At 42.0% G+C, this 13,113-nt stretch overlaps 1 protein-coding gene across 1 annotated transcript in view; it reads right to left on the reverse strand.

The window, feature by feature from the left end:
* Window positions 1-12,707, reverse strand: part of LOC111175572 (protein argonaute-4) — a 45,458-nt gene extending 32,751 nt beyond the window's left edge. Inside the window, exons 1-2 of the mRNA XM_022575217.3 lie at window positions 12,410-12,707; window positions 5,976-6,141 (exon numbers count right to left, since the gene is read on the reverse strand). Of these exons, the coding sequence (XP_022430925.2) occupies window positions 5,976-6,141; window positions 12,410-12,428 (185 nt within the window). The 5' untranslated portion in view covers window positions 12,429-12,707. The remainder of the gene's footprint in view (window positions 1-5,975; window positions 6,142-12,409) is intronic.
* Window positions 12,708-13,113: the final 406 nt, after the last annotated feature.

Consider the following 13,113-nt stretch of genomic DNA (forward strand, 5'->3'; position numbering starts at 1 on the left):
CCTTTTCCTCTTTTTGTGAGTGTGTATGTGTACGCTTCTGTGTGAGATTTTGTCTGTATAGCTTTGCTTCCACCATTTGTCCTGGGGCTCTATCCGTCGGTTTTTCTTTTTTTTAATTTTTCTTTCTTAATAATTATTTTTCATTTTAATAACTTTATTATATTTTATCTTACTTTATTTTATTTTACTTTATCTTCTTTCTTTCTTTTTTTCCTTCCTTCCCTCCTTCCTTCCTTCCTCCCTCCCTCCCTTTCTTTCTTTCCACCTTTCTTTCTTTCTTTCTACTTCTACTAATTCTTTCTTTCTACTTTTTCTCCCTTTTATTCTGAGCCGTGTGGATGAAAGGCTCTTGGTGCTACAGCCAGGAGTCAGTGCTGTGCCTCTGAGGTGGGAGAGCCAACTTCAGGACACTGGTCCACAAGAGACCTCCCAGATCCACATAATATCAAATGGCGAAAATCTCCCAGAGATCTCCATCTCAACACCAGCACCCAGCTTCATTCAACGACCAGCAAGCTACAGTGCTGGACACCCTATGCCAAACAGCTAGCAAGACAGGAACACAACCCCACCCATTAGCAGAAAGGATGCCTAAAATCATAATAAGTCCACAACACCCCAAAACACCACCAGACGTGGACCTGCCCACCAGAAAGACAAGATCTAGCCTCATCCACCAGAACACAGGCACTAGTCCCCTCCACCAGGAAGCCTACACAACCCACTGAACCAACCTTAGCCACTGGGGACAGACACCAAAAACAATGGGAAGTACGAACCTGCAGCCTGCAAAAAGGAGACCCCAAACACAGTAAGATAAGCAAAGTGAGAAGACAGAAACACACACAGCAGATGAAGGAGCAAGATAAAAACCCACCAGACCTAACAAATGAAGAGGAAATAGGCAGTCTACCTGAAAAAGAATTCAGAATAATGATAGTAAAGATGATCCAAAATCTTGGAAATAGAATAGACAAAATGCAAGAAACATTTAACAAGGACCTAGAAGAACTAAAGATGAAACAAACAACGATGAACAACACAATAAATGAAATTAAAAATACTCTAGATGGGATCAATAGCAGAATAACTGAGGCAGAAGAACGGATAAGAGACCTGGAAGATAAAATAGTGGAAATAACTACTGCAGAGCAGAATAAAGAAAAAAGAATGAAAAGAACTGAGGACAGTCTCAGAGACCTCTGGGACAACATTAAACGCACCAACATTCGAATTATAGGGGTTCCAGAAGAAGAAGAGAAAAAGAAAGGGACTGAGAAAATATTTGAAGAGATTATAGTTGAAAACTTCCCTAATATGGGAAAGGAAATAGTTAATCAAGTCCAGGAAGCACAAAGAGTCCCATACAGGATAAATCAAAGGAGAAATATGCCAAGACACATATTAATCAAACTGTCAAAAATTAAATACAAAGAAAACATATTAAAAGCAGCAAGGGAAAAACAACAAATAACACACAAGGGAATCCCCATAAGGTTAACAGCTGATCTTTCAGCAGAAACTCTGCAAGCCAGAAGGGACTGGCAGGACATATTTAAAGTGCTGAAGGAGAAAAATCTGTAACCAAGATTACTCTACCCAGCAAGGATCTCATTCAGATTTGATGGAGAAATTAAAACCTTTACAGGCAAGCAAAAGCTGAGAGAGTTCAGCACCACCAAACCAGCTTTACAACAAATGCTAAAGGAACTTCTCTAGTCAAGAAACACAAGAGAAGGAAAAGACCTACAATAACAAACCCAAAACAATCAAGAAAATGGGAATAGGAACATACATATCGATAATTACCTTAAATGTAAATGGACTAAATGCTCCCACCAAAAGACACAGATTGGCTGAATGGATACAAAAACAAGACCAATATATATGCTGTCTACAAGAGACCCACTTCGGATCTAGAGACACATACAGACTGAAAGTAAGGGGATGGAAAAAGATATTCCATGCAAATGGAAACCAAAAGAAAGCTGGAGTAGCAATTCTCATATCAGACAAAGTAGACTTTAAAATAAAGACTATTAGAAGAGACAAAGAAGGACACTACATAATGATCAAGGGATCGATCCAAGAAGAATATATAACAATTGTAAATATTTATGCACCCAACATAGGAGCACCTCAATACATAAGGCAAATACTAACAGCCATAAAAGGGGAAATCAACAGTAACACATTCATAGTAGGGGACTTTAACACCCCACTTTCACCAATGGACAGGTCATCCAAAATGAAAATAAATAAGGAAACACAAGCTTTAAATGATACATTAAACAAGATGGACTTAATTGATATTTATAGGACATTCCATCCAAAAACAACAGAATACACATTTTTCTCAAGTGCTCATGGAACATTCTCCAGGATAGATCATATCTTGGGTCACAAATCAAGCCTTGGTAAATTGAAGACAATTGAAATTGTATCAAGTATCTTTTCCGACCATAACGCTATGTGACTAGATATCAATTACAGGGAAAGATCTGTAAAAAATACAAACACATGGAGGCTAAACAATACACTACTTAATAACGAAGTGATCACTGAAGAAATCAAAGAGGAAATAAAAAAATACCTAGAAACAAATGACAATGGAGACACGACGACCCAAAATCTATGGGATGCAGCAAAGGCAATTCTAAGAGGGAAGTTTATAGCAATACAATCCTACCTTAAGAAACAGGAACATCTTGAATAAACAACCTAACCTTGCACCTAAAGCAATTAGAGAAAGAAGAACAAAAAAAACCCAAAGTTAGCAGAAGGAAAGAAATCATAAAAATCAGATCAGAAATAAATGAAAAAGAAATGAAGGAAATGATAGCAAAGATCAATAAAACTAAAAGCTGGTTCTTTGAGAAGATAAACAAAATTGATAAACCATTACTCAGACTCATCAAGAAAAAAAGGGAGAAGACTCAAATCAATAGAATTAGAAATGAAAAAGGAGAAGTAACAACTGACACTGCAGAAATACAAAAGATCATGAGCGATTACTACAAGCAACTCTATGCCAATAAAATGGACAACCTGGAAGAAATGGACAAATTCTTAGAAATGCACAACCTGCCAAGACTGAATCAGGAAGAAATAGAAAATATGAACAGATCAATCACAAGCACTGAAATTGAAACTGTGATTAAAAATCTTCCAACAAACAAAAGCCCAGGACCAGATGGCTTCACAGGCGAATTCTATCAAACATTTAGAGAAGAGGTAACATCTATCCTTCTCAAACTCTTCCAAAATATAGCTGAGGGAGGAACACTCCCAAACTCATTCTATGAGGCCGCCATCACCCTGATACCAAAACCAGGCAAGGATGTCACAAAGAAAGAAAACTACAGGCCAATATCACTGATGAACATAGATGCAAAAATCCTCAACAAAATACTAGCAAACAGAATCCAACAGCACATTAAAAGGATCATACACCATGATCAAGTGGGGTTTATTCCAGGAATGCAAGGATTCTTCAATATACGCAAATCAATCAACGTGATACACCATATTAACAAATTGAAGGAGAAAAACCACATGATCATCTCAATAGATGCAGAGAAAGCTTTCGACAAAATTCAACACCCACTTATGATAAAAGCCCTGCAGAAAGTAGGCATAGAGGGAACTTTCCTCAACATAATAAAGGCCATATATGACAAACCCACAGCCAACATTGTCCTCAATGGTGAAAAACTGAAAGCATTTCCATTAAGATCAGGAACAAGACAAGGTTGCCCACTCTCACCACTCTTATTCAACATAGTTTTGGAAGTTTTAGCCACAGCAATCAGAGAACAAAAGGAAATAAAAGGAATCCAAATCGGAAAAGAAGAAGTAAAGCTGTCACTGTTTGCAGATGACATGATACTATACATAGAGAATCCTAAAGATGCTACCAGAAAACTACTAGAGCTAATCAATGAATTTGGTAAAGTAGCAGGATACAAAATTAATGCACAGAAATCTCTGACATTCCTATATACTATCGATGAAAAATCTGAAAATGAAATCGAGAAAACACTCCCATTTACCATTGCAACAAAAAGAATAAAATATCTAGGAATAAACCTACCTAAGGAGACAAAAGACCTGTATGCAGAAAATTATAAGACACTGATGAAAGAAATTAAAGATGATACAAATAGATGGAGAGATATACCATGTTCTTGGATTGGAAGAATCAACATTGTGAAAATGACTCTACTACCCAAAGCAATCTACAGATTCAATGCAATCCCTATCAAACTACCACTGGCATTTTTCACAGAACTAGAACAAAAAATTTCACAATTTGTATGGAAACACAAAAGACCCCGAATAGCCAAAGCAATCTTGAGAACGAAAAACAGAGCTGGAGGAATCAGGCTCCCTGACTTCAGACTATACTACAAAGTTACAGTAATCAAGACAGTATGGTACTGGCACAAAAACAGAAAGATAGATCAATGGAACAGGATAGAAAGCCCAGAGATAAACCCACGCACATATGGTCACCTTATCTTTGAAGGTGGCAGGAATGTACAGTGGAGAAAGGACAGCCTCTTCAATAAGTGGTGCTGGGAAAACTGGACAGGTACATGTAAAAGTATGAGATAGATCACTCCCTAACACCATACACAAAAATAAGCTCAAAATGGATTAAAGACCTAAATGTAAGGCCAGAAACTGTCAAACTCTTAGAGGAAGAAAGGCAGAACACTCTATGACATAAATCACAGCAAGATCCTTTTTGACCCACCTCCTAGAGAAATGGAAATAAAAACAAAAATAAACAAATGGGACCTAATGAAACTTCAAAGCTTTTGCACAGCAAAGGAGACCATAAACAAGACCAAAAGACAACCCTCAGAATGGGAGAAAATAATTGCAAATGAAGCAACTGACAAAGGATTAATCTCCAAAATTTATAAGCAGCTCATGCAACCCAATCCAAAAATGGGCAGAAGACCTAAATAGGCATTTCTCCAAAGAAGATATACAGACTGCCAACAAACACATGAAAGAATGCTCAACATAATTAATCATTAGAGAAATGTAAATCAAAACTACAATGAGATATCATCTCACACCAGTCAGAATGGCCATCATCAAAAAACCTAGAAACAATAAATGCTGGAGAGGGTGTGGAGAAAAGGGAACACTCTTGCACTGCTGGTGGGAATGTGAATTGGTACAGCCACTATGGAGAACAGTATGGAGGTTCCATAAAAAACTACAAATAGAACTACCATATGACCCAGCAATCCCACTACTGGGCATATACCCTGAGAAAACCATAATTCAAAAAGAGTCATGTACCAAAATGTTCATTGCAGCTCTATTTACAAATGCCCGGAGATGGAAACAACCTAAGTGTCCATCATCGGATGAATGGATAAAGAAGATGTGGCACATATATACAATGGAATATTACTCAGCCATAAAAAAAAAACGAAATTGAGCTATTTGTAATGAGGTGTGTAGACCTAGAGTCTGTCATACAGAGTGAAGTAAGTCAGAAAGAGAAAGACAAATACCATATGCTAACACATATATATGGAATTTAAGAAAAAAAAATGTCATGAAGAACCTAGCGGTAAGACAGGAATAAAGACACAGACCTACTAGAGAATGGACTTCAGGATATGAGGAGGGGGAAGGGTAAACTGTGACAAAGTGAGAGAGAGGCATGGACATATATACACTACCAAACGTAAGGTAGATAGCTAGTGGGAAGCAGCCGCATAGCACAGGGAGATCAGCTCAGTGCTTTGTGACCGCCTGGAGGGGTGGGATAGGGAGGGTGGGAGGGAGGGAGATGCAAGAGGGAAGAGATATGGGAACATATGTATATGTAAAACTGATTCACTTTGTTATAAAGCAGAAACTAACACACCATTGTAAAGCAATTATACTCCAATAAAGATGTAAAAAAAAAATTAATGTATAAGAAGCCTACTCTTTCTAATCCTTACCTGTTCACTCTACGAGGCCGTTTTTCTGGTTTAATATCCACGTCATAGTGATACACATCTATTTTAGGAATCTGAACCTGAAAATGATTGGCTAACAGTCGAATTGGTTTTCCAACAGTTCCAAGGCCAGGACGACGAGGCGGCTGAAACAGGCTGGTTGGAGGTCCTGAAGAGAATGAAAGATATTTGATGTGCTATTTGTTTGTGAAGGATAATATTCCCCCATGATCATGATGATGATGATAATAGCTACAATTGGAAATTCCCTGGTGGTCCAGTGGTTAGGACTCTGCACTCTTACTGCCAAGAACCCGGGTTCAATCCCTGGTCCAGGAACTAAATTCCCACAAGCCACGTGGCACGACCAAAACAAAACAAAAATAGCTACAATTATTGAGATCTTATTATTCACTGAACATACTCTGATATACAAAGATCAAAAGTTTTTTGACCTAAGACTCTCTAGATTTCTAAATATTTTGCCATGTTGCTATTATTCTGAATATGGGGGATGTCAACATTAGACACAGTATGATGAACCCTCAGAGGCAATCTACTGTCTAAAACCTTTTATCAGCATCAGTAGATCTACAGCTAGGCTTACAAAATTATATGCATTTTAAAATAAAACCATCTCGGACTTCCCTGGTGGCGTGGTGATTAAGAATCCGCCTGCCAATGCAGGGGACACGGGTTGGAGCCCTGGTCCGGGAAGATCCCACATGCAGTGGAGCAACTAAGCCCGTGCACCACAACTGAGGCTGCACTCTGGAGCCCATGTGCCACAACTACTGAAGCCCGCATGCCTAGAGCCCGTGCTCTGCAACAAGAGAAGCCACCACAATAAGTAGCCTGCGCACCGCAATGAAGAGTAGCCCCCGCTCGCCACAAGTAGAGAAAGCCCATGCGCAGCAAAGAAGACCCAACACAGCCAAAAATAAATAAATTTTAAAAAATAAAATAAAAAAAAAACAGTACTGAGGCTGAGAAACCTTGGTCTAGATACGGCAGTCATTCCAAATTATTCCATTGATGGTTCACAAGATATTCCATAAAAAGAAAGGATTCCATAAGCTAAAGAAATTGCATATTCCCTCCCCTGCTTAAAATTCCAATGTATATTATCGTGTTAAATTCTCTAAGAAGTCATGTAATAAATAAACCTGTTAAACTTTAACTCATCATTTACCTAACTTGTTTTTCCCTAGAACACACCCGCACACACACACTCTGTCTCTCTCTGTTTTTATTTATTTTTTTAGATTTTTTTGGATGTGGGCCATTTTTTAAATATAATTTTATTTATTTTATTTATTTATCTGTGGCTGTGTTGGGTCTTCATTGCTGTGCGCAGGCTTTCTCTAGTTGCAGCGAGCAGGGGCTACTCTTCGTTGCGGTGCACAGGTTTCTCGTTGTGGCGGCTTCTCTTGTTGCGGATCACGGGCTCTAGGTGTGCAGGCTTCAGTAGTTGTGGCTCGCGAGCTCTAGAGCGCAGGCTCAGTAGTTGTGGCACATGGGCTTAGTTGCTCCGCAGCATGTAGGATCTTCCTCGATCAGGGCTCGAACCCGTGTCCCCTGCATTGGCAGGTGGATTCTTAACCACTGCGCCACCAGGGAAGCCCCTGATGTGGGCCATTTTTTAAGTCTTTATTGAATTTGTTACAATATTGCTTCTGTTTTATGTTTTGGTTTTTTGGCCGCTAGGCATGTGGGATCCTAGTTCCCGACCAGGGATCAAAGCCGCACCCCCTGCACTGGAAGGCGAAGTCTTAACCACTGGACCACCAGGGAAGTCCCTCTCTCTGTTTTTAAAATCAAACATCTATCAGTACTCAGTAGATAAGGATTTAGGGAAACACAGTCTGGGAAATATCTGTCTACAGAAAATCTTACTCCTTTTTGATTATAATGTCAAATGGACACTGGCCTAAAAAACAAACATCTTTTCTGCTATGAATAGGTGTTGAGTAAAGTGAGCTGTGTTTACAAAGGAAAGTTACAACAGGTTTTCTTGTTGCAATGGTATTTCACCAAGAACAAAGACAATTCACTAAGGAGAGAAAACTTTGCAGCAAGAAGCTGTTCTGGTCCAACATCACTTAGGAAAATCAAAGCAAAGACTTTAATGAAATTTGTGTTGACAGATCACCACATACTAATTTTTAAAGTACTGAAAATCTTTTCATGTATTAAATTCACTGTTCCTTCTTCCCCTAAATTATACTCATCCTTCAAAACTCAGGTTGAGTGCAACCTCCTTGGAAAGCCTTTCCAGAATCTCCCGGGCTGAAGGATGCATCTTCTGTGTTCCCAAGAACTTCTGTATAAGGGAGCACTTAGGACAAGTACCTAGAAACAACTTGTTAAATTACTGTCTCCTTCACTAGACTGTAACTCTTAGAAGAAAGGGACTTCCAGTTTGTTGTTATCTCAATACCTAATTCAATGATGAGCACATTGTAGGAATTCAATAAATGTTGAACTGAACAGTACCAATAATCCCTGTAGCAGATCCAGGTAGAAACTAAACAGAAACCTAGTCATTTCTAAAACAAAAGAATTGACGATTATCTTTTCATTAAAACAAAAAAGCACTTAATTTATACTAAAAATATTATTATTCCTTGGAGTTGAGTTCCACTTCTGGTGAACAAGGGGATCTACTCTTGGTGTGATACGGCATTTATAAACAAGGTAAGAAGTAGATAATAAATAATATCAGAGGTAGACAGGCATACTGAATTAACCCAATTAAATCACATAAAAAAGTCAGCCCTGCATATTCCAAGATATGCTTAAACAATCTTTGTATCGCAAATCCAGCTTTATGACAGAAATTTGCAAACAGAAATTTGGATCAAGTGACTTGCTCAAGGACGTATGACTAGACTAGGTCTCCTTACTCCCAGTTCAGGGCTTTTTCGTCTCCAATTTACTTCACAATCCTATGGCATCTATACCTCTCTAAAGTACTTGATGCCCTTTAAAGAGGCAGAGGCAGAAGAAATGAAGGAAAGGGATTAAGAAGTGGAGAAAAGCAGAGTGTGTGTCTTTTCCATGGCAAGAGAGAAAAGTTAGAAGGTGAGTGATCATTCCTTTTAATAAGTTTAGAAGACTTATTTAGAAAGATATATCCTAAAATTGTTCATCCCCAAAGCTGGTTTCTTTGAATTTATCAAACGACTTACAAAGAAATAAATCACAGTGCCTAAGGCTCTGCAACTCCTGGTTTTACCACTCCCTAACTGCACGACCTAGGGCCAGTTTCTTAGCCAATCTGTGCATCAATTTCCTTATCTATAAAATGGAGGAGGTATGATAATAATAGCATCCATCTCATAAGGCTACTGTGAGGATCTCATGAGACAATGTATATAAAAGGCTTAAACGGTGCCTCACAATGGTAAGCACTGACAAATGTTAGCTATTATGACTGAGCTTGCATAAATGTTATAGTTATTGCTCAAAGGTCTTCATGTGGGGAGCATCTCCAAAATTTAGTGACAAAGTCAGAGAATGACATCTTCCAAAAAGGTAACAAATATGACTCAATACAGATTAGATGAAGTCAGCTTAATAGAAGAGGAGGGCATTAGACGAGGAGTCAGGTGACCCAGACTCATCCTCACCACTCAGCCTTGAGACCTTGATAAAGTCACTTAAGCTCTCTGAACCTATTTTCTCATCTGTAAAATGGGGATCATACCTGCCTTGCCTACCTCACAGAGAATTAAATGAGCTAACAGCTAAGAAAGCACTTTCCAAACTGTAAAGCACTGTAAAAATCAATATTACTATTAATATAAGCAAAATAAATGGTAATATTATTAAATATATTTATTTCCAAGTTATTGTTGTCAGAAATCGAAATTGGGTGAGGGAGAGCAGAGCAAGACTAAACATGCTTCAATGATTGTTCAAGCTAGGAGGGAACAGAGCACTAGATCCATGTGCTTTAACAAAGAAGCAGGAAAGCTTCTCTAGGTTCTTAGCCTGGATGAAACATCCCACAAGACTACCAACTCCCTTTGCTCTAATTCCATGCTCAGCAAGCAGCTTCTTGTTATTAATTGGGTTTCCAAGGTACTGTGATACCAGAAAAGGAGTTTGTTAGACAGCAGGCAAGAAAATATTCCAGTCAACGGAAAAGATCTATGTGACATTGTGGCTTATTCATTAGTGTCTTATGAATGTGGTTAGTGAGAATTAATTTTCCTCAATCCTGAGTGAAATGATAAGTCCTGCAAAATCTAAAATCAAACCAAAAAGAGAGTCCCTGGGATGTTCCTAACACTGCCAGGTTGATCTTTTCCATGAAATTTGGTTTGTATACACAGTTACATAGTCTTTTTCAATATCAGCTCATAAATGCAACAGTTGATTCAATTATGACTTTCTAGCAGGGGAGGGAGGGAAGAAACATTTGTTGAGTATCTCCAATGCATGCTATCTACAACAAGGCTTCCCACATACATTACCTTATTTCATTCTCACAACAATCTTGCAGCACATAATTATTATTATCCTTTTTTATAGATGCGGAAATGAAAGTTCAAAGGAATTAAGTAATTTGCCCAAGGTTATACAACTATTAAATTACTAGATTGGATTTGAACAGAAGTCTGTTACATTCCTAAAGACCTGATCATGCCTTTAGCCAGGGGACATAGCTGAAGTAACCCTGTGTAATACACTGAGGTTTATCAAATAATATTAATGTGATAAAACCAATTTATTTTTAAAAGGCATATGAAATTTGACTACGAAGTCCTTTAAAAAATACTCTAAGGGGCTTCTCTGGTGGCGCAGTGGTTAAGAATCCGCCTGCCAATGCAGGGGACACGGGTTCGAGCCCTGGTACGGGAAGATTCTACATGCCTCGGAGCAACTAAGCCCGTGCGCCATGACTACTGAGCCTGTGCTCTAGAGCCCGCGAGCCACAACTACTGAAGCCCGAGTGCCTAGAGCCCGTGTTCCGCAACAAGAGAAGCCACCGCAACGAGAAGCCTACACACCACAACGAAGAGTAGCCCCTGCTCGCTGCAAGTAGAGAAAGCCATGCACAGCAACGAAGAACCAAAGCAGCCAAAATAAATTAATTAATTAAAAAGAATCCCAAAACTCTAGGGACTTCCCGGGTGGTCCAGTGGTTAAGACTTCGCCTTCCAGTGCAGGGGGTGGGGGGTTGGATCCCTGGTCCAGGAGCTAAGATCCCACATGCCTCGTGGCCAAAAAAACACAAAACATAAAACAAAAGCAATACTGTAATAAATTCAATAAAGACTTAAAAAAAAATACTCCAAGCAGCAAATTAAAGTGGAGTTGAATCATTCAGCTATGTAAACAAGTTTCGAGTAAACAAACTTGCAAACTTTCCAAACTCAAATGGTAGACTGAGTTTTCTATGCACTAAAAAAATGAAATGCTCTACAACTAAGACTACTATGTAAATAAGGTATGATACTAAAGTTAATTCTAACACAGCCCCTAAACCCTGCCCTACTTAGCCAAGACATCAGAAACTTGTTGGGGTTCCAGGTGGGAGCAGCAGACTCCAATCTGCAGGGCATTTGTTACAACTTGGAATGGTTCTTCTTGTTTGGGCAGAGTCGAGGAGATAACCAGAGGCCATTCATAATACAGTTTCCAAAGCACTTTCTCCTTCATTTGATCCTCACAACTACTTCTAACCCAATTAGAAGATACTCAAGAGTATTAAAGCCGGAGCTGGAGCCTCTGGCTGGTAACTCGCCTGTCACTGAGGAGCCACGACAGACCACTCTGGGTCTCTTGCACAGACTGACAGGTAGACAGAGGCCGAAGGCCACATTCCCCGAGACTTCAGGGCCTTTGAGAAAGGGTGGACACTTTGCCCCTTGGCCTTGGGGGCTAATGAGAAGTGTTTAGGGGAAGTTCTCTTTCTTCCTTATCTGAGGGCTCTGGACTGTCTGTCAGTGCAAAGAAAAATAGGGGTGCGGCCCCAAACCAAGAATACCCCTGGTAGTAGATGGTGGAGTCCTTCCTGGTCCGGTCCGGTCAGGGCCAGGCCTCCGCTGCGCACCTGGCACAGATCGCGTCCCTTCTGAAGCCCAAACTGGCCTCGCCTCCACCCTGGAGCACAAACCACCTCCCTGAGGTTGGGTCAGGTCTCCCTGAGACCTGGGGACGCGGGTCACCTTCCTCCGTGACCTCGTTCCTTCCTTAGACCTCGAGAACTGGCTCAGATCTCCAGGCTGGGGCGCGGAACCCGCCCCCCCCCGCCGAGGCCAGGGTCAGCTCCCTCCGCCTTGTGCAATGGGGTCCCCCTCCCCCAGGCCTGACGGCCCAACCCAGGTACGCACAAGCCGATGGGGGCCACAGGGAGCTGCCAGCCCGTCCGCCCGCCCACCCGTCCCCGGGTCCGGTCCTGGTCCCGGCCCGAGCGTCCTCCTCACCGGGTCCCAGCGCCTCCATGGCGGCGGCGGGGGCCGCCTCGCCGCGGTCCCCGGCGCCTCCCGCTCCGGGCCCCGCCGCCGCCGCCGCCGCCGCGTAACGCTTGATCTCCGGAATATTGGCGCTATGGGGGCGCCGCGGAGACGCGGGCGCTAAGCAAGGGGCGGCGGCGGCGCCCGGTCCGGGGACAGGGACCCGGCTCCCGCGGCTCTTCCGGCCTCAGCGACAACAAAAACAATCCCCGCCGCCGCCGCCAGCGGGAGCGGGAGCGGGAGCCAGCGCGCGCGCCCGTCGGGCGGGGAGAGGGCGCGGGGCGCGCGCGGCCAGGGGTCCCGGCTCACGCAGGGGGCGTGCACAGCCCTGGAAGCCGGGTCCACCCGGCCCAGCGTGGGGCAGAGGCGGGGTGGGGCGGGGGTGGGCGCGCGCGCCCTGAGGGGGCAGCGCCCAGAGGACGTGTCGGGGGCGCGCCCGCCCGCCCGCACTGCCCTGTAGCCCAGGCAGGCCTTCCCCGGCGAAGGGCTCTGGGGGGGTCTACATGCTGTCCTCCCAGAGAATTCCAATACACAAGTGCCCGGAGAAAGATTGGGATTGCAGACCCCACTGATCCAGACACAGCACTCCACTTCCGCCCGTGGAAAGTGTCCTAAGATGCACGTCGGACACCTCTCCTCCTTCCTCCCACCTCAGACCACTTCTTTCTCCTCTG

Source organism: Delphinapterus leucas, chromosome 1, assembly GCF_059928025.1.
Source record: "Delphinapterus leucas isolate spDelLeu-1000000601 "Yukka" chromosome 1, BTC_Dleu_Yukka2, whole genome shotgun sequence".
In the NCBI taxonomy this organism is placed as follows: Eukaryota; Metazoa; Chordata; class Mammalia; order Artiodactyla; family Monodontidae; genus Delphinapterus; species Delphinapterus leucas.